The sequence below is a fragment of the Mustela erminea genome, chromosome 7, assembly GCF_009829155.1.
Source record: "Mustela erminea isolate mMusErm1 chromosome 7, mMusErm1.Pri, whole genome shotgun sequence".
In the NCBI taxonomy this organism is placed as follows: domain Eukaryota; kingdom Metazoa; phylum Chordata; class Mammalia; order Carnivora; family Mustelidae; genus Mustela; species Mustela erminea.
This window is the reverse complement of record NC_045620.1, coordinates 5,093,008-5,109,959: the sequence shown is the minus strand read 5'-3', so window position 1 is coordinate 5,109,959 and position 16,952 is coordinate 5,093,008. Positions and strand designations below refer to the sequence as shown.

Sequence of the window (16,952 nt, the reverse complement as noted above, 5' to 3'; positions counted from 1 at the left end):
ATCCCATTAAAACAGTGTGTGTTTGGGGCACTGAGCTGACATCTGGTGAGTGATGACTGATCTTCTTATGATAAAAGACCCCCTTTCTCCCCCCACTTTCTGACTCATAAGAGTTTTTACCAGCATGGTTATATAAAAGAACAGAGCATAAGGGAAATTGTTTAATTTCAAAAACACAAATGAATCACTAATATAAAGTACGCTTTTGCTTCATGCTTTCAAGCCCGAGGTGACTCACAGCACCGCGCCACCGCGCTGTGTTTTCAAAGAGATGAGCTCAGAACAGGGTTTCAATTCTGCAATGTAACACGATGTAACAGGTAGACAAATGAAGACACAAATGTCACATCATTATCAGAGCCAGGAAGGAAACACAATTAGGGGGCAGTGTGTCGGTGGGTGCCAGGAAGTGCTGAGCCCTGATGAAGAAGAAGGCCCGGCCATGCACAAACCACACAGGGTGCTCCAGGCTCGAGGGAGAACAGGCGCAAAGGCCCTGAGGTCGGAACAAGAGTGCCTCAAGGCTGCGACCACATTTAACTCCCCAAAGAGAAGCTGACTTTGAAGGGATTACCCTTGGAGCTTCCAAGGACTGATACCGACCCTGGGGTTAGCCACTGGAACAGGCCGCTGGGACAATGGACTGAGATAGTCAGGATTCTTCTGGTTGTTCTACTGCCTTCCCACGCCCCTTTCTTCCGTCAAATCAGTTAGCACAGCGGCTGGCCTTGCGGATTGCACTCAGATACGTAGCGATAAGCGTCCTAGGCACGGCCGGAGCTACAACGGGACCTGTGGTGGGCAAGCCTGCCACAAGTAAGTGGGCTTTTTGTGAAAATGCCTGCTGCCAGAGGTCATGACGTCTCTGTGCTCTCGGGAAGGATGTCCAGGCCTCCCTCGCCCTGGTAGGTTTCACCTCTGGCCTTGGACTTTCTTTTTTGGAGGAACAACATACGTCACACAGGCAACTTTTTTTTTTTCTTTTTTTGACATGACAATACCTGGAATAATGAGATATGTAAAGAACAATGAGGAGCGAAGCGTTCCTAAGTTTATTCTGAGCAGCCGTTACCTTCCATCAGTGCCTTTCAAGTGTCACTTAATGAGTGTTCTCCTGTTTGTAGCGAAGCACAAAACTTCTTGGCTGTTCTTCAAAGTATCTGAGAATCTTTTAACTCTGGGCTGAACTATGTGGCAAGTCGCTCCACAATTAAAGCACTCAAAACCTTTATTTTGAAAAGCCTACGAGGTGCCCATCAAAGCAGAGAGCCCCTTCCCTTTTCGGTAGGTACTGAGCTCGCTCCTCTGGAACTGTCAGCCTGTGTCCTCATTTAAATAATGTGACAGCTCGCGAGAAGACATCTGATGGGCGTCTCAGTCAATTGTTAAAAGTACAGCAAAGAAAGTCCAAGAAGTTTCTTCCCCCCCCCCAAAGAATTTATCATTAATAATTCACATGAGCTACCTCATAGGTGGTTGCCTACTGAATGCAACGATCGCATTGCTGTCTTCTGGCAAATGGCAACTGTGAAGACTCATTTGAACATGAAGGACATTTGGGATTTTTCACCTGAAAGAAAAAAACAAAGCCTCAGGACTGCTCGAATAGGTTTCACACATTCCAAAATGTATGCAGGAATGTCTAAACGCAGAAGGACTTGATATAAATCACCAAACACGCATATTTTAAAAAATGCGTTTTGACCCAAAGCGCCTGAATTTTTCATTTACAACCACAGGGCAGCTCACTGAAAATCCAATCTCGCTGGCGCCTGGCACATCACAGTTTTTTTCTGAAAAATGCTCAATGCTCTGAATGCTTCTGGAGCTCTTGGAACTTTTATCCTGAGGTTGTAGTTCGTTGCATAGAAATAAACATCGATGTAGAAAAGACGTTAGGATTCGAAGCCGATGGCCAAGAAAGAATTCTTGAGATGTCTTTGGTGCAAAAAGGTGGTTTTATTAAAGTGCGGGGACAGGACCTGTGGGCGGAAAGAGCTGCACCAGTGTCGTGAGGAGGGGCCCATTACATACTTACGAGTGGGGAGGGGGTTAGAGATAGTGTAAGCCTCCCAGGTATTTTGGAAACAAGGTTTCCAGCATCCTGAAGGGACTGGCTATTGTTAGGAAAGGTCATTTATTATTGTTTGGTAAAGACTCAGTCCTGAGACCCTTCAGATGTCTATCAGTGGGCCACATGTTTGGGGGGGGGGGATTGCCAGCGTGATCACCAGCTTAGGGGGATAGAGATCAAGGAAGTTTCCGAAGGAATTTTTGTATGTTAAAGTAGACTTACAGGATCCTGGTGGTTGGGCTAAGATTGCCTTTTGCCCTTAGCGAAGTGTCCACAGCGAGGCAGTTAAGTCCCTGGGGAAGGTCACTGCCTCTTTCAAGGACTTGTCAATGGGCTGTAGATAGTAAAGAAACGGTATCTTTTTCTTCCGCCTTTGTTGCCCACATCAAACAGGATCTTCTAGGGGGCTGCTGCGGCCGGCTCTTGTTCCCAAGATGCTACAGGTCTGGGGAGACAAACCCTTGGCTTTCCAGTGGGCTGTGTTCAGGTTGGGTGGGAGAAGCGGGTTTCTGGGCAGGGTACCCGGGGACACGTGGGACAGAAGAGCGTGCTGGGGGTCCCGGAGGGTAGCCCTTCCTGCATCCCCAGCTTCTGTTCCTCTACCCTTGGGCAAGAATGTCGAGGCCAACTTGCAAAAGGCCCACCTCGCTGTCTGTCAAGTGAATTCTGGAGACCCTGCACCTGAGCCCCGCCCATAGACCCCACCCCCGCCCCACCCCCACCTTCTTGGCAACCCAGTCCCCAGGGGCTTCGGCTACCGCCCTGCTTCTGGGGGCGGGGGTGGGATCTGGAGAAACCGGTATTAGCAGGTTGATTAAGGTTAAGCCTTAATTAAGCAGTTTCTGCACGGCCGGGCGGAGGCAGCGGCTCTCTGAAGGAGAAAGTGTCCTCTGTGGGCGGGAGTCAGGTCGGGCCAGCCTGAGTCACGGCGCGCTGGCGGCCGGGCCTGCGCCGCACCGTCCGCCGGGGAGGGGCCGCAAGGAGCTGCCAGGCTTCCTCTCGCCAGGCTTCAATTAATTTCTTCAAATGTTCCCGTTAGTTAACAGTGATTGATAGAGCGAAGATATTATTAATAAAAATTAGGTACCGAGCTCGGGAGTGGACTTGGGTTCATGCCTCGGCACTCAGCGAAGGGCCACGAGAAAGGGTATTTTCAGCAGCTTGCGGGTGGCCGAGTCGCGCGGCCGAAACGACGCCAGCCGGTCGCCAAGGCGGTCAGGACCGTCTCCCGCCCCGGGTGTGTACGGGGCGCTTCACCGCGAGCTCCCGCGCCCCTTAACGGGAGCCCGCGGGGCCTCACTCGGGACTCCTGCCCCGCGCAGGCCCGGCCGGTGCACCTGTCTCGGGGGAGGCGCTGTGCGCTGGGGGGAGCTGATGGGGGCGGGGAGCGGCAGCCTCCGGAGTGAAAAATGAGCCGGCGCTTCCGCACACGTGGTGACAGAAATCTGATTCAGGGACACGAGAGAGAAGACGAGCAGACAGCGCGGCGTAGGGAAAAAGTTAAATAGCGACCCGAGGAGACACTGCTGGACTCCGTGGTTAGGGATTTATCAGGGAGCGGGTACACTCATGCATTTCCTGCCGGCACCGTGCACTGGGGACTTCGTCATCCGGGCCTCCCAGGGGTGCAGAATGTGTCCCTCCACGGGGACTGGGGGGTTACCTAGCAGACGTTAGCTGAGCACCTACTACATGCGGGGCGTGGCTCGAGGTGTGGAGGGTGCTGAAAGAAAGGAGAACCCAGACTCCTAGGAGTCGGGGACTCTGCCTTTGTTTTTCTGTCCCCTCCCTCCCGCGGCCCGCACCACACAGGATTCAATTGTTTAGCAAATAAGAGAATTTGCGCCCGTAAAATATGGCGCTTTGTTCCTTCCAGCATTTATGAGTGTTGGCTTAATGGTGCCAACCCAGTGGTTGAGTTACCAGATCCGATCCGCGTAATTACCCTAGGAAGTGAGTCCGGTGTTGTTCTGGGCTAACAACAACGGGACCATTGGAAGCAGACAGGGTACGAGTTAACTAGGGTCACGTGGTCAAGAAAGGCATGCAAGTGTTTGCATCGGCGTGCATGCCCTGGCTCCATTTCACTACCTCCCGCAGGACACCGGGACCCCATCTACAGATCCAAGTGTAGGAGCTGGTCCCTGTTTCTGGTGACCTTAATGGCCAGGTAGCATCCATTGCTCTGTGAGGTTGATCCTCATCTGTCTGGAAGTGGGTGTCTGGAAGCCCCGCTCTGCCACCCCTCTCCAGCCCCAGACACTGGGCGGTGTTGCCTGCAGACTGAGCCCAGGGGGCTGGGCAACTGAGGCCAGGCCCCACAAGTGACTAGGCCCTAGACCCTGCCAGTCCTGGCCCTCGCCAGCTCTGGATGAGGCAGAGAAGGATTCAGAAAGAGGCTCTTACCTCACAGCTTTCTTGCTCAAGCCAGGGAGAGAAAATGGGCATAATCTCGCCCGATATCAGCAGAACTGCGGGACAGAAGTCAACCTGATTGGAAATGAAAGAATCAGAGTCTACTGGGTACAGAGGGTCCCCTACCCACGGCTTGCCAGGCTCCTGCCTCAGACACTGACTTCCTAAGGAGATGAATTGTCCCTGCCCTTGTGGGCGCGTGACTCCATGTACCCCTCTCGGATTTCTCATGCCTCCAACAATCACACTTTCTCTTTAAATATCCAAAACACAAAAACGAATGTTGCTTTTCCCCCTTTAGCACGTAGTTTACTTGGATATCTCTTCAAAGCAATGCAGGCCTGTTTGGGGAAGGGGGCTGGGACAGGCATCTTTCCCCACCAGACTCTGGTCCTTGTTCAGACAAACATGGAGTTTTCTGCACGTGAGATGGGCTTTGCTTCTGTACCAGGATATGAGGACAACAGTCTTGAGGGACTTCAATTTCTATATAATTCAATTTGGAAAGATTTTAAGGTTCCACATCTAAGTTAGAAGACCCCCCCCAACCCCCCGCCCAGTCCCTGACGAGACGGGTTGGTTGGACAGCCCACCCCAGGGACTGTGTCATCGAGTCTCCGTGGTACGAATCCTCCCCCCTTGGGAGCTGAGACTGTGTTAAGATTTACCGAGTTTCAGGAATTATTCCCAGCACGGACCAGAAAAGGCATTTTCGTTCTGAGCCGCCACATTCCAGGCAAGTGGAAAAATTTGCATAGTTATCAGCGAGCACCAGGGGAGGGTGGCGTTCGGTCCCAGAGGGACTATCATTATTTCCAATAGAGTTAACTGCCATGCACAGTGGTATCCGTTTTCTTGCGGCAAAATAAGTGCGTTGGATTGTTTTTGTGGTAACCGTGCGATTAGTTCTTCTCGCCCCCGCGCTTTGCCGGGCGTGGCTCTCTTTCCTCGGTGAGGGAGCAGGGAGCCGTATTTCACCGCGAGCCTGTTCTCAGTCTCCGTGCTGCGGACTTGGGACAGGGGCTGGCTTCCTCCGTACTGCCCCAAATCCAGGGCCCTGGGAGGCAGAGGGGCCATCTCCATTTAGAAATGGGGAAATGGAGATCATCAAGGAGAAGCGACCCACCCAGGGACATCTGTCCCTTTGGTCATCTAGAATGAGCTCTTACGTGGGTCATTCTGGAGAACGGACTAGAGTACACAGACCCACGGGGGCCCTGCCACATGGCTAGGATCCTCCACCCTAAAAGTCCTACGCAAACAAAACTCTGGAACAAAGGGGATGGTGGGACGTTGGTGGTTTGGACCAAAACCTGGGTCTGCGCGGTCTACAGCGGACAGCCTGATAGGAGAGCTAAGACAGGGCTATAGACACTTAGGGCCAGTGTGAGTTTTTAATTTTGTGTTGTCTTATCCAGATCAGCTGTGTTTTCCCACCCAGTGTAGCTGGGTACCTGTACCCCCTGGCCTCTGACCGTTGACTTCCCATTTTAGCGAAACGAGGCCTCCGACAAGAAGAGAGGCTTAGGAAGCCCAGGGTGACCAGTCTCCCAAAGTAGGTGAGAGGGAAATAAGACGAGACCAAAGCCACCATGGGCCTCAGAATCCGTAGCGGCCAACGTGAGCGGCGACAACCCGACAGGACTTTACGGCCAGAAAGGGCCTTGGTGCGTGTCTTACCCACCTGCATGCTGGGCGGGCGAAGAGAGTGGCCCGGTTCTGGGGGAGCCGGCACTGGAGTCCACCCAAGGCTCCCGAGTCTGGGTTCTGGGCTGCCCGGGAGTGGGATCGTTGTCTCACTGAGGACATGCTGGGCTACAATCTGCAGGACACCCGATCCCAATGACGGAGGCAAAATGGTGTCTTTGTCTCACACGACCCTGGAGAGAAGCAAAGGGAGGTATGACACGCAGGTAGTTCTAGAATCTGTCTGTCCTGACTTTGAAGGGGACTCTCTTATCATGGTGTGGTACCGCAGCCTCCGTCCCAGCTGTCGGGGTCCCGCAGAGGTGACACAGCTCTCTGAAGGGCGAAATCATTCATGGGATGGATGTGTCGTCTCACGCTGGAGTCCACTCCGTGCCTCCTTTCTGCATGGCCGGAGAGCCTTTATGCCTCTCCATAAACCCGACAGAGACAGCTCCAAAGAAAATAAACAAGATTTTATGGAGTCACTATTTCCATGGGTCACTAATGATTGAAGCAGGAGATAACCAGCCCCCTAAAAGGGTTCTAACACCTGGTTATTAACATTCATTGAACACGTCTTGTGGGCCCATCTTTGCCGCAAAAATCAGGCTTTATTAACATGCACCCAGCACTGTGGTTTACCTCCAGATTCATTTTTATCTCCTCGCCGTGGAAAGAAGATGCAAACAACACCGTGACCCTCCCGAGGGAAGATTCCCGGATGATGTAAATTGTCGTCTCTGCTGGGTGAGGGCGCACCAGCCCACGATCAAGGGGTTAAGACATGGCGAGGCCATTGGGAGAAGGGGAAAGGATTAGATCATGGAGGGCTGGGTCGAGGGTGTTGGATACCTGCCTGCCTCCTTAGGAGGGCTTCTGATGAGCCTCCCCCAACACCTGCTCCATACACCTGTTCATTGTTCCCACATCTTCAAAATAGGAAAGATTGGGCTACAGAATCTTTTTTGTTTCTTAATTGAGGTAAAATGCACACAACAGAAACCCAACCATATTAAAGTGTACAATTCGGTGGTATTTTGGACACTTACCATCTGCCACCTCTGTCTAGTTCCAAGACACTCTCATCACCCCCAGAAAAGATCCCCTAACCGTGACGCTAGATTAACATGACATTTTAAGGACCCTTTCAGTTATAGAATTCTGTGGCTCCAAACTAAAAACTCAACTCATTCAACTGTAAAAACACCCTTCAGACTGCAAAGACATTAGGATTACCCCATATGTGGAGAACGTGTAAATATTTGTCCCTAACAAACACACCTGGGATTGCCCTGGCAAACGGTTTTGGCAGATCGTTGCGCAGCTGAACGTGTTTTCTTGCTGTTTGGAAACTCCCACGGCTGGGCCAGTCCATGCCCATGGAGTAGCATCCTGGCATCGGAGACCAGCATTGACTTGCGCATATAACTTTGGCTCTAGCGCAAGACACGTGAGTGACACTGCTAGTTTATCACCTTCTGGAAAACTGTCCCTTTCCCTCTTTACCAAGAAAGGGTCATGCTTTCCTAGTTCAGATTCCTGAACCGAGGGGCATTTTTGTGGTCACCCCGATCGGGGGTGGCGTGGAGGCCGGAGGCCATGGTCTTGCAGTTCAGAGCCTCAGCTTGGGAAAATGCTCTGTTTGCATCATCTGGTTCTCATCTGTCTCACTTCCCCACGGAAGGAACGGGTTGTGATTGGTGGAGTCCCAGTGTGCTTTGGCTGTGGAACTCCTTGTTCAAACTAAGATCCAATATGGAAGCCTGATGCACACCACAGATGATGTCAAGAATGCTGTGCATGAGAAGACTCTGACCATGTCTCACGGGGCCTCTCGCACCATGCTCTGGGGTGGCTCAGTGGAATCCCCCCAGATCTCTCAGTGCACACTGTGGAAGCCATCTCTTAGCTCTGCAGGCCGTCCACACACGGTGTTGATGGTCTTGAGTATTTCTGGTTTTGTTGTTGTTGTTGCCTTTTATTTTTGGCTCTCAGTTAATGAAAAAACCACCAATCTGTGTCTCAGTCAAACTGTCCTCAGCATCCTTTGTGAGATCCCACCGGAGTTCATGGCTTCCTTTCCACGGTTTACCTGGAAGGCAGCCGTTCCCCACCCCCACCTTCACCCGCTCACACCATTTGAGTCTTGGCCCCTCTAGACTGCCGTCGGGTTTCCGTGCTGCCTTCTTGGCCGCCCCACTCCGCACAGGCTTTCCAGAGTCCTGTTCGCTCCCTCCTCGGACCCTGAGGGCAGCCAGCCTGCAGCCTCAGCAGCGACAAGGGTGTGCGGAACCTCACACGCAGAAGTGAAGACGTTAACTCTGGGGTTTGAAACTCTTTTTTTTTTTTTTTCCCAGTGTCTACTGCTTCCTTCTCCTTCTTCCAACAAAAGCAGTTGTGTCTGGGTTCCACGTTTTGCACACTGCTCAAAAGAGGAGCAGTCTTGCACTTTCAGCCCCCGTTGAAAAAATTAGGGGGTCCCCATGGCATTTTGCTCCAGAAATGACAGATGCAGCTCACACCCGGAGACCATCACAATTCGCATAGTTTCCTCTGGGCCGGGACCCTTCCCTGCATTCCCGTCAACAGAGGGCCGAGCGGACTTTGTCCAGGCTTCTGCCCTGTGTCCTCAACGCCCTCTGCTCTGTCTGCATCATTCTCTTCTAACAAATTCAGTACGTTCAGGTGAATCTGCAACCCAGTGTTTGCCTTTTCACATTATTTTGATGAGGGACAGTTGCAAGGGAATCCTGCCAGCCTTCCCTGAGGTCAGGGTGGTAATTAAGCAATTGGCCGAGGGGCGGTGGTGGTCCACTTCTCCTGCATTTTAAATGAGCTGGCTGGTTCTCCGCAGGAAGACGCCGAACATAAACACCTAGAATTTATGGGTAGCATTTAGAACGGCAAATAAGTTCGGGTTCCTCATTTTTGTTTTCAATCTATGTGCTCTTGGAGGGAACGAAACCTATCACAGTTTTATCAGCAAAATGGGAATCTCTACCCATTTGGTGAAATGGACGGCGCCGGCATAAATGCGTGTGTTGCATGTTTATGGCCGTGCATTTGAATGGCTAATTTCACTGGTGTCAGACGCTGAGAACGTATCCCTCGGCAACTGGGCATTACGTCGGGGTTGAATTTAGACATGACACAAATTTATATGGCTGACAGCACCACTAAGAATGAATTCCAGTGACCTAAATGGGAAATAATTTTAAACTAAATGAAAACCTCTCATATGCTGTTTACACTGAGAGATTCGTTTGGTTGAATGAGAATCTGAGTAAATGAGACATGGCAATGGGGTGATAATTCTGGTGGGAGATGCGGACATGTGCACAGCCACTGTTGCAGTGGGAGCCAAGGCTTACTGCGTAGTCCCTTAGATACTCCTCGTCTGAGATTGCCATTCCCAGAGGCTTGGATTTCTACAGCTCCTTAAACAGTCACGGAATTATCTCTGCAGTCCCATGGTGGAGGCAGGCAAGTCCCTCCCACCCACTCTGAGGGACAGGGTGCCCACTGACTGCACTGTTGGGTTGCCGGCAGAGACTGGGGGCTTGGCCCTGTGCTCCTGACTTCTTACCCAGTGTTCTCGATATGCCAGCAAGCAGCTCCAGAGTTCATTAAATTGGACTGGAGTTCTTAACGGCTTGCAATGCGAATTCTTTACAGCCGGCATAAAGGTCTCGTTGCTCAAGTGTAATTCCTCAGAACCACCAAGCCCCCTTCACTCCCCAGACAGTCAGACTTGCAGAGGCAGTGAGAAGTGTGTGGCCATCTCAGTGGGTACCTGCATCTGCATCCAGCCCAGAAACTGCTTAGAGTATGATATGTAGAAAATTCCAGAAAAGGAAATGGTACCTCACAAGGGACAGTATGGTGGGGTGATCCGGAGCCCCTCGAGCTTATGTTCCAGTCTTCCTTCTGTTGGAGCTGGAAGTAGCCACTTGGCCTTTCTGTGCCTCAGTTTCCTTGTGTATTCATAGGCTCCGGCTCAGAACGATGCTTGGCATTGACTCATTCTATGCCTACTTTATGCTGGGAACTATGCGTACAAGAAGTAACAAAATAGGCAGAGATTCCTGTCCTCACAGAGTTTATTTTTGGGGTGGGGGGCCCATGGGGGACACTCAGTAAGGTTATTAGCCCCCAGTGAAGTCTGACTTTTGCCAATGAGCCATGTAGTCACCTACACTTGGGGACTTCCTTTCCATTCGCTTTGCATGGTGACACCTTGCCACAGTGGTGTTCTGCCACCCAGCAGCCAGCGGGACACAAAATGTGCTGCCAACAGCCCCTGGGGTCCAGGAGGGGCACCCGCCAGCCTTGTGGGATCCAGCCGGCCAGTCAGTGGGAGGACGGAGTGTTTTACATCAGCAGTGAACTGGGTCAAAGTTTAGTCAATTGCAAGTTGTGTAAGAACTTGCTGTGGCTGGTCTGGGGACAAAGGCCTCACAGCACTCATTAACAACTATCTGTTCAATAATTATCTCCCTGGGGCTTATTGTGGTGAGATGGTCCAGAAGCTCCACCAACTGTGGCCTGGATCCAAAGTCCGGCCCCTGACGTCAGAGACGAGCCTCCCTGGGTGTAGCCGAGGGGTGGGGCCTTTCTCCTCGAGGGGATTTAAGGCCAGGAGCTTTTACCCCCAACCAGCAAACGCGGGCTTCCCCTTGGGAACGCGGGTTCACCAGCGGGAAGAACCTCGAAAGACCCTCTCAGATCTCTGATCGGGATCATCCGAGAAGAAAAAAGGTAGGTCGAGATTTTTAACTGCCATTTCTGGAGATAACGTAGACTCATTTCTTTTTGTCCTCAGAGCTCTGGCTGTCTGATGAGACGCCGCCCAAAGAAGTATGTTGAGTTTCCTTGAGGGCATGTGTTCTTTTGGTCATGAAGCCTGTGTTTTTCCTTTCAGGTAACCTTGGCGCCTGTGGCCCTTAGCACGTCCCCGCAGAGATGCCTCCTCAGCTCCAAAACGGCCTCAACTTCTCAGCCAAAGTCATCCAGGGCACCCTTGACAGCCTGCCCCAGGCGGTAAGAGCTTTCGTGGAGAGCAGCGTCAGGCTGTGTCAGCCCGAGCACATCCACATCTGCGATGGCTCCGAGGGGGAGAACCAGCAGCTGCTGGACCAGATGGAAGGAGAGGGCATGATCCGGAAGCTGCGGAAACTCAGCAACTGGTAAGCCGGCCCCCAGCCCCCAGCCCCCAGCCCCCAGCCCCCAGCCCCCAGCCGCTGCTCCACACCCTGCACCTGCCGGAGGTGGGTCCACACCCAGCAGGGGGTGGGTGGGGTGGGTTGTCAACTCTTGAAAAACTTAATGAAGGGGCGGAACCATGCAGCCTTTGATGGGAAGACGGGCGTCGAGCGGCTCTAGTCTGCAGTGAGATGGTACAGATGCACAGGCCTTGCAAACGGAATCCCTGAAAGAAGTGACAGTCAGACGTGCTCTGTCCTAGAAGCCAAGCACCTAGTCCAGTACATTTACTCCTTGATGGCGCCCCAGCTGGTGCGGTTGTCCACTGTTAGGGGACATTGTCAGTGTGCCTGGCCTCTGCAAGGTGTGGGAAGAGCACAGTAACGAAGGGGACTGGCCCATTCCAACAGGTCGCTTGGCTGAATCCCAGGCACAGATCCAATGCAAGATGGCGGCATTTCCTCTCCATTCCTAACCTGTGTGTGTTTGCTATCTGCAGCTGGTTGGCTCTCACCGACCCCAGGGATGTGGCCAGAATTGAAAGCAAGACAGTCATCATTACCCAAGAGCAAAGAGATACCGTGCCCATCCCCAAAACTGGCCTCAGCCAACTAGGTCGCTGGATGTCGGAGGAGGACTTTGAGAAAGCATTCAAAGCCCGATTTCCAGGGTGCATGAAAGGTGAGTGAGATGTTTGTTTGGGAAAAATCCAGTAAAAGCAAAGGCAAACCTCTTATTATGTCTTCCTCATGATAATTAGGATAGCCCTGAACACTCCTGTGGGCTCAGATAGCTTTAAATTCATGTATGAAACTTGCAGCGTATTGAAATGTCTGGCTCCTTTCTGGGATTCAGGAGAGCTTGGCAGAACCCGGTTGCATGTTTATGAAAATGCTTTCATTTTGGCATTCCGTTTGATTTCCAGTGGAGTTTTCAAAATCGGTGGGGTGGAGAGCAGGGCGCGGGTTGCTGGTAGCAAGAGTGTGATGAGACAGTGGGGACCCTGATACTAGGCTCCCCTGCTGGGTGGCTGCGGGATCATTTCTCACTGGTTGCCATGGACTGGCCCCCACAGGTCGCACCATGTACGTCATCCCATTCAGCATGGGGCCCCTGGGCTCGCCGCTGTCGAAGATTGGCGTCGAGCTGACCGATTCGCCCTACGTGGTGACCAGCATGCGTATCATGACACGGATGGGCACAGCCGTCCTGGAAGCACTGGGGGACGGCGAGTTCGTCAAGTGCCTCCATTCGGTGGGATGCCCTTTGCCTTTAAAAAGTAAGCGTATTATTTCAGAATCAGAAGTGCAAACAACAAATAAGCTGAGCCTTCAACCCTGGGCCTTTGCCCTGGGGGATCCCTGGGTGGGGACGTGATGCGCTCACCTGGGATGTGTCCTCCTGTGCAGAGCCATTGGTGAACAACTGGCCGTGTAACCCAGAGCTGACGCTCATCGCGCACCTGCCTGACCGCAGGGAAATCATCTCCTTCGGGAGCGGGTACGGTGGGAACTCGCTCCTTGGGAAGAAGTGCTTTGCCCTCAGGATGGCCAGCCGGCTGGCGAAGGAAGAGGGTTGGCTGGCGGAGCACATGCTGGTAAGACGTAGCAAGTTCTGCAGGTGCACGGTGGGGTCTTGGACATGGGGTGGAGGGGGGCACAGAGGTCCAAGTGTCTACGGAAGTGCATCTTCCACGGGCGCCTGACCCGCCCCAAGGAGGACAGACTTAGAAATTCCACTGATGATGGTTCATGCCTCTCTCGAAGACTTCCACTGCAGTGGGGCGAGTAGCACTCCTTTAGGCTTTGTTATTTAAAGTGTTCATTTTGATACCTGAAGACATAGATCTTGGGAATCTCTTTTTTGGGGGACTTCTGAGCACTCTCCTAGACTGAGCCACTGACCACCAGGGGGACACAAAGGACAGATTAAGGAGGAATTTTGTCGCCAACAGATCCTGGGCATCACCAACCCCAAGGGCCAGAAGAAGTACTTTGCAGCAGCCTTTCCCAGCGCCTGCGGGAAGACCAACCTGGCCATGATGAACCCCAGCCTCCCTGGGTGGAAAATAGAGTGTGTGGGTGATGACATCGCCTGGATGAAATTTGACCAACAAGGTGACTCTTTCAGGCCCAACGGCGGGCGGTAATCATTGGAGCTAAGTGAACTGTCGCCTTTTAAAGCATGCCAGATCCTCCCAAATCATGTTTGGATCTTTTAAGTTATTTCTACGTCTTGCAAAGCCTTAGGAATATGTATTCTGTAAGCATTCTTTAATTTAATATAGAATCTGGATTGAAATCGAACCATACGTTGTTGCTTGTTGACACAATACATTTGTTAAAATAGGAATGAGGAAGAAAGGGTCGTCAAAGTGTCAAAGTGGAAAATAATGCTTGGAAGAGAAAAGAGAAATCTCTTCCAGGAATGAGGCAAGGGAAAGAAGCAAAGACTTGAGAATTTGGTGCAAAAATGAGCCTGGCCAGAGCTGAGAATATATGCTGGGCTTTCTTGGTCATGCGCTTCCTACTTCTCTGGTTTTAAAACTTTGCAGGTAACTTAAGGGCTATCAACCCGGAAAATGGCTTTTTTGGTGTGGCTCCCGGAACCTCTGTGAAGACGAACCCCAATGCCATCAAGACCATCCAGAAGAACACCATCTTCACCAATGTGGCTGAGACCAGCGATGGGGACATTTACTGGGAAGGTATCGACCAGCCGCCGGCCCCGGGCATCACGATCACTTCGTGGAAGAGCAAGGAGTGGACCCCCCAGGATGGTGAGCCCTGCCTCGAGGCCCCGGGGCTCTAGCCCAGAAACACCACTTGTTTGGACCAGATGCTAAGGGGTCTCTCCTCTCTTGCTGTTGTAGGAGAACCTTGTGCCCATCCCAACTCGCGCTTCTGCACCCCGGCCAGCCAGTGCCCCATCATTGACCCTGCCTGGGAGTCTCCAGAAGGGGTGCCCATCGAGGGCATCATCTTTGGGGGCCGCCGACCGGCCGGTGAGGCGCTCCTCCGTTCAGCCTGGGAATGTGGGTGTGTTGGCTCCCAGGGGACATCCGTGGAATCTCTCCTTTCTCATGACCTTGTCAGAGGGTGCCAGACATCTCCAGCTTCCAAAAAGCCAAGATAATTGGCAAGGCACCACAAGCCTTTTTGGATCCTTGAACTAAGGGAGCTCCATCCAGTTTAACTTTCTGTGCGTGGCCTCAGTGGCGTGAAGCTGACGATGGTTTTGTGCCCTTGCGCTTTGAGGGAGCCAAAGTTAGCTCAGTTAGACATCATTCGGCCTTGTCTTTCCATTTGGAAAGATACCACTGCCAGCCAAAGGGTCTGTGTCAGAGCCTTTCAGGGACATTTCTTTTCTTCCACTGCAGGTGTCCCCCTGGTGTATGAAGCTGTCAGCTGGCAACACGGAGTTTTCGTGGGGGCGGCCATGCGATCAGAGGCCACAGCGGCTGCAGAACACCAAGGTAAAGCAGAGAGGAAATCACAACCACAGAGAGTGACCGGTGTGCTCTGTCTCTGTCTCTGCCTGTCTGTGGCTTAGTGCGAGACAGAACCGCACGAGCTTATGTCAACCAATAATGTCAACAATATTATGTCACCAGTAAATGGCACGGACATAGTCCTGTGAGAACGTTGACCAGCATCACCCCTCCTTTCTGTTAACAGGGAAGGTCATCATGCACGACCCCTTTGCCATGCGGCCCTTCTTCGGCTACAACTTCGGCAGGTACCTGGCCCACTGGCTCAGCATGGCCCAGCGCCCGGGAGCCAAGCTGCCCAAGATCTTCCACGTCAACTGGTTCCGGAAAGACAAGGACGGCAGATTCCTCTGGCCGGGCTTTGGAGAGAACTCCAGGGTGCTGGAGTGGATGTTCAACCGCATCAGCGGAGAAGCTGGCGCGAAGCTCACGCCCATCGGGCACATCCCTGAGGAGGGGGCCCTGAACCTGACGGGCCTGGGGGACATCAACATGGAGGAGCTCTTCCACATCTCCAAGGAGTTCTGGGAGAAGGAGGTGGAAGACATCCAGCGGTACCTCGAGGAGCAGGTTAACGCCGACCTCCCCGCTGAGATCAAGAGAGAGGTCCTTGCCCTGAAGCAGAGGGTCAGCCAGATGTAATCAGACCCGAGGGCTTCACCTGTGAAATCACCCCCTTTCCAGCCCATGAGGGGGTACCAGGAGCAAGAACAAGCGGGGTGTCCCAAACCCACACCACCTGCTCTGCTGTAATGAGCAGATTCGTTTTCCAGTAAGACTGTAGAGTACGGGCTAGTAACTGTGAGATCAGGGAGGGAAATCTTAGCAGGTCTCTAAATCCACTCTCCAATGCACGTTTCTTCAACCCTGAGGACGCTAGGCAGTTAGGCTTTGCTGTTTTGATCACTGCAGCTCTCAGTTAGCTGGAATGCACCGGGAACGTACTTGAGTTGTATATACGGGTGTGTGCGTGTGTGTGTCTGTGTCCGTGTGTGTCTGTATTTCTTGTTATCTGAGATGTATATAATACCTTTGGAAAAATCTTGGGCAAGATTCTCTACTAGTTGTTGCTAGAAAGAAAGGTTGCTTTATTACTGATATGTATGTTTAAATTATTTTTATATACCCTTGTTACTTACCTTGATGTGATTCCAATTTTTCCCCCTAACTCTTCTTGGAAAAATTAAAAAAAATAAATTTTGTAGAAAAGATGGATTTGTTTGCTTGGTTTTTCTGACCTGAGCCACCAAGAAGCAAGGAATGCTGATGAAACATTGTGTGATTGGAACCCTGTCCAGAGGAGGAGGAGACACCAGGATCTTCCCCAAGAAGGGAGTGGGGGTGGCGATGGAGGGCCAGAGAGGAGCCCGACGGGAAGCGGGAGCAGACAGAATGTCACCGGGGGTACCGCGGCACCACAGTTGGGGTTTCTGAATTGCCCACCGGTTAGAGTCTAGAAACCACTAGTTAGTGTCATTACATGGTTGGTCTTGCATCTCCCTGAGTGGGAGAATTTAAAATGCGCTTTTTGACAAAAGTGTGGGCCTGGGGGCTCTGCACCCCACATGGAGGAAATGGAGGCCAATCTCATGGGCTTTTGTCCATAAACTCTTTTCGACCAATGCTTTTCTCAACTGTCATCCACAAGGGAGGAGAAGAGAGAAAGACAAGTGAGTTCCAGGGTACAAGCATTCATTGAGTGCCTTCTGTATACCGAGCAGCGTGCCAACCGTGGGCTACCCTGAGAAGAGCAGGTGGCATGGTTTGGCCTCAAGCCCTCACCTGGTCCCTGGGCTCACAGTGTTTATTGGGTGATCAGCGCAAACGAACCCGAAGCTGGTGTGCCACATTCTGCAGACAAACACAGCGTCCTCCACTTGCTGTCTCCCCGTCTGCGCACGGGTGGTGAGAGCCGCGTGACCCCCGCGCCTGCAGCGAGCTCCGTGCTCTCCCCTTCATCGCCACGCCCCGGCATCTCGGCTTTCCTCGCCTCCGCCGCCTGCAAACTCGCTCGTTCCCCTGGGCTCCTTGGTGCCTTGCTCTGCGTGGAAGGTGAAGCCGAGGTCGCGTCAATCTTAGCGA

The 16,952-nt window shown here is 52.3% G+C and overlaps 1 protein-coding gene and 1 long non-coding RNA gene across 2 annotated transcripts; one reads left to right on the top strand and one right to left on the bottom strand.

Annotated features, from left to right (window-relative positions):
- Window positions 1–1,482: 1,482 nt before the first annotated feature.
- On the bottom strand, window positions 1,483–3,430 carry LOC116594760. The gene is made up of 3 exons (XR_004287402.1): window positions 3,162–3,430; window positions 2,297–2,408; window positions 1,483–1,570 (listed from the first exon to the last, which is right to left on the bottom strand). It is a non-coding gene; the product is annotated as an uncharacterized LOC116594760 (long non-coding RNA).
- A 7,386-nt stretch (window positions 3,431–10,816) lies between these two features.
- PCK1 (phosphoenolpyruvate carboxykinase 1) lies at window positions 10,817–16,082 on the top strand. The gene is made up of 10 exons (XM_032350245.1): window positions 10,817–10,936; window positions 11,100–11,364; window positions 11,880–12,061; window positions 12,456–12,659; window positions 12,790–12,977; window positions 13,335–13,497; window positions 13,935–14,159; window positions 14,253–14,384; window positions 14,760–14,855; window positions 15,058–16,082. Exons 2-10 carry the CDS (start codon window positions 11,141–11,143, stop codon window positions 15,510–15,512), a joined length of 1,869 nt encoding a protein of 622 aa, XP_032206136.1. The 5' UTR covers window positions 10,817–10,936; window positions 11,100–11,140; the 3' UTR covers window positions 15,513–16,082.
- The last annotated feature ends 870 nt before the right edge of the window (window positions 16,083–16,952 follow it).

Coding starts and splice junctions, on each gene's coding strand:
- PCK1 (XM_032350245.1), top strand. CDS start 11,141: ATGCCTCCTCAGCTCCAAAACGGCCTCAACTTCTCAGCCAAAGTCATC. Junction 13,498..13,934: donor GATGAAATTTGACCAACAAG/GTGACTCTTTCA, acceptor AAAACTTTGCAG/GTAACTTAAGGGCTATCAAC. Junction 14,160..14,252: donor GGAGTGGACCCCCCAGGATG/GTGAGCCCTGCC, acceptor TTGCTGTTGTAG/GAGAACCTTGTGCCCATCCC.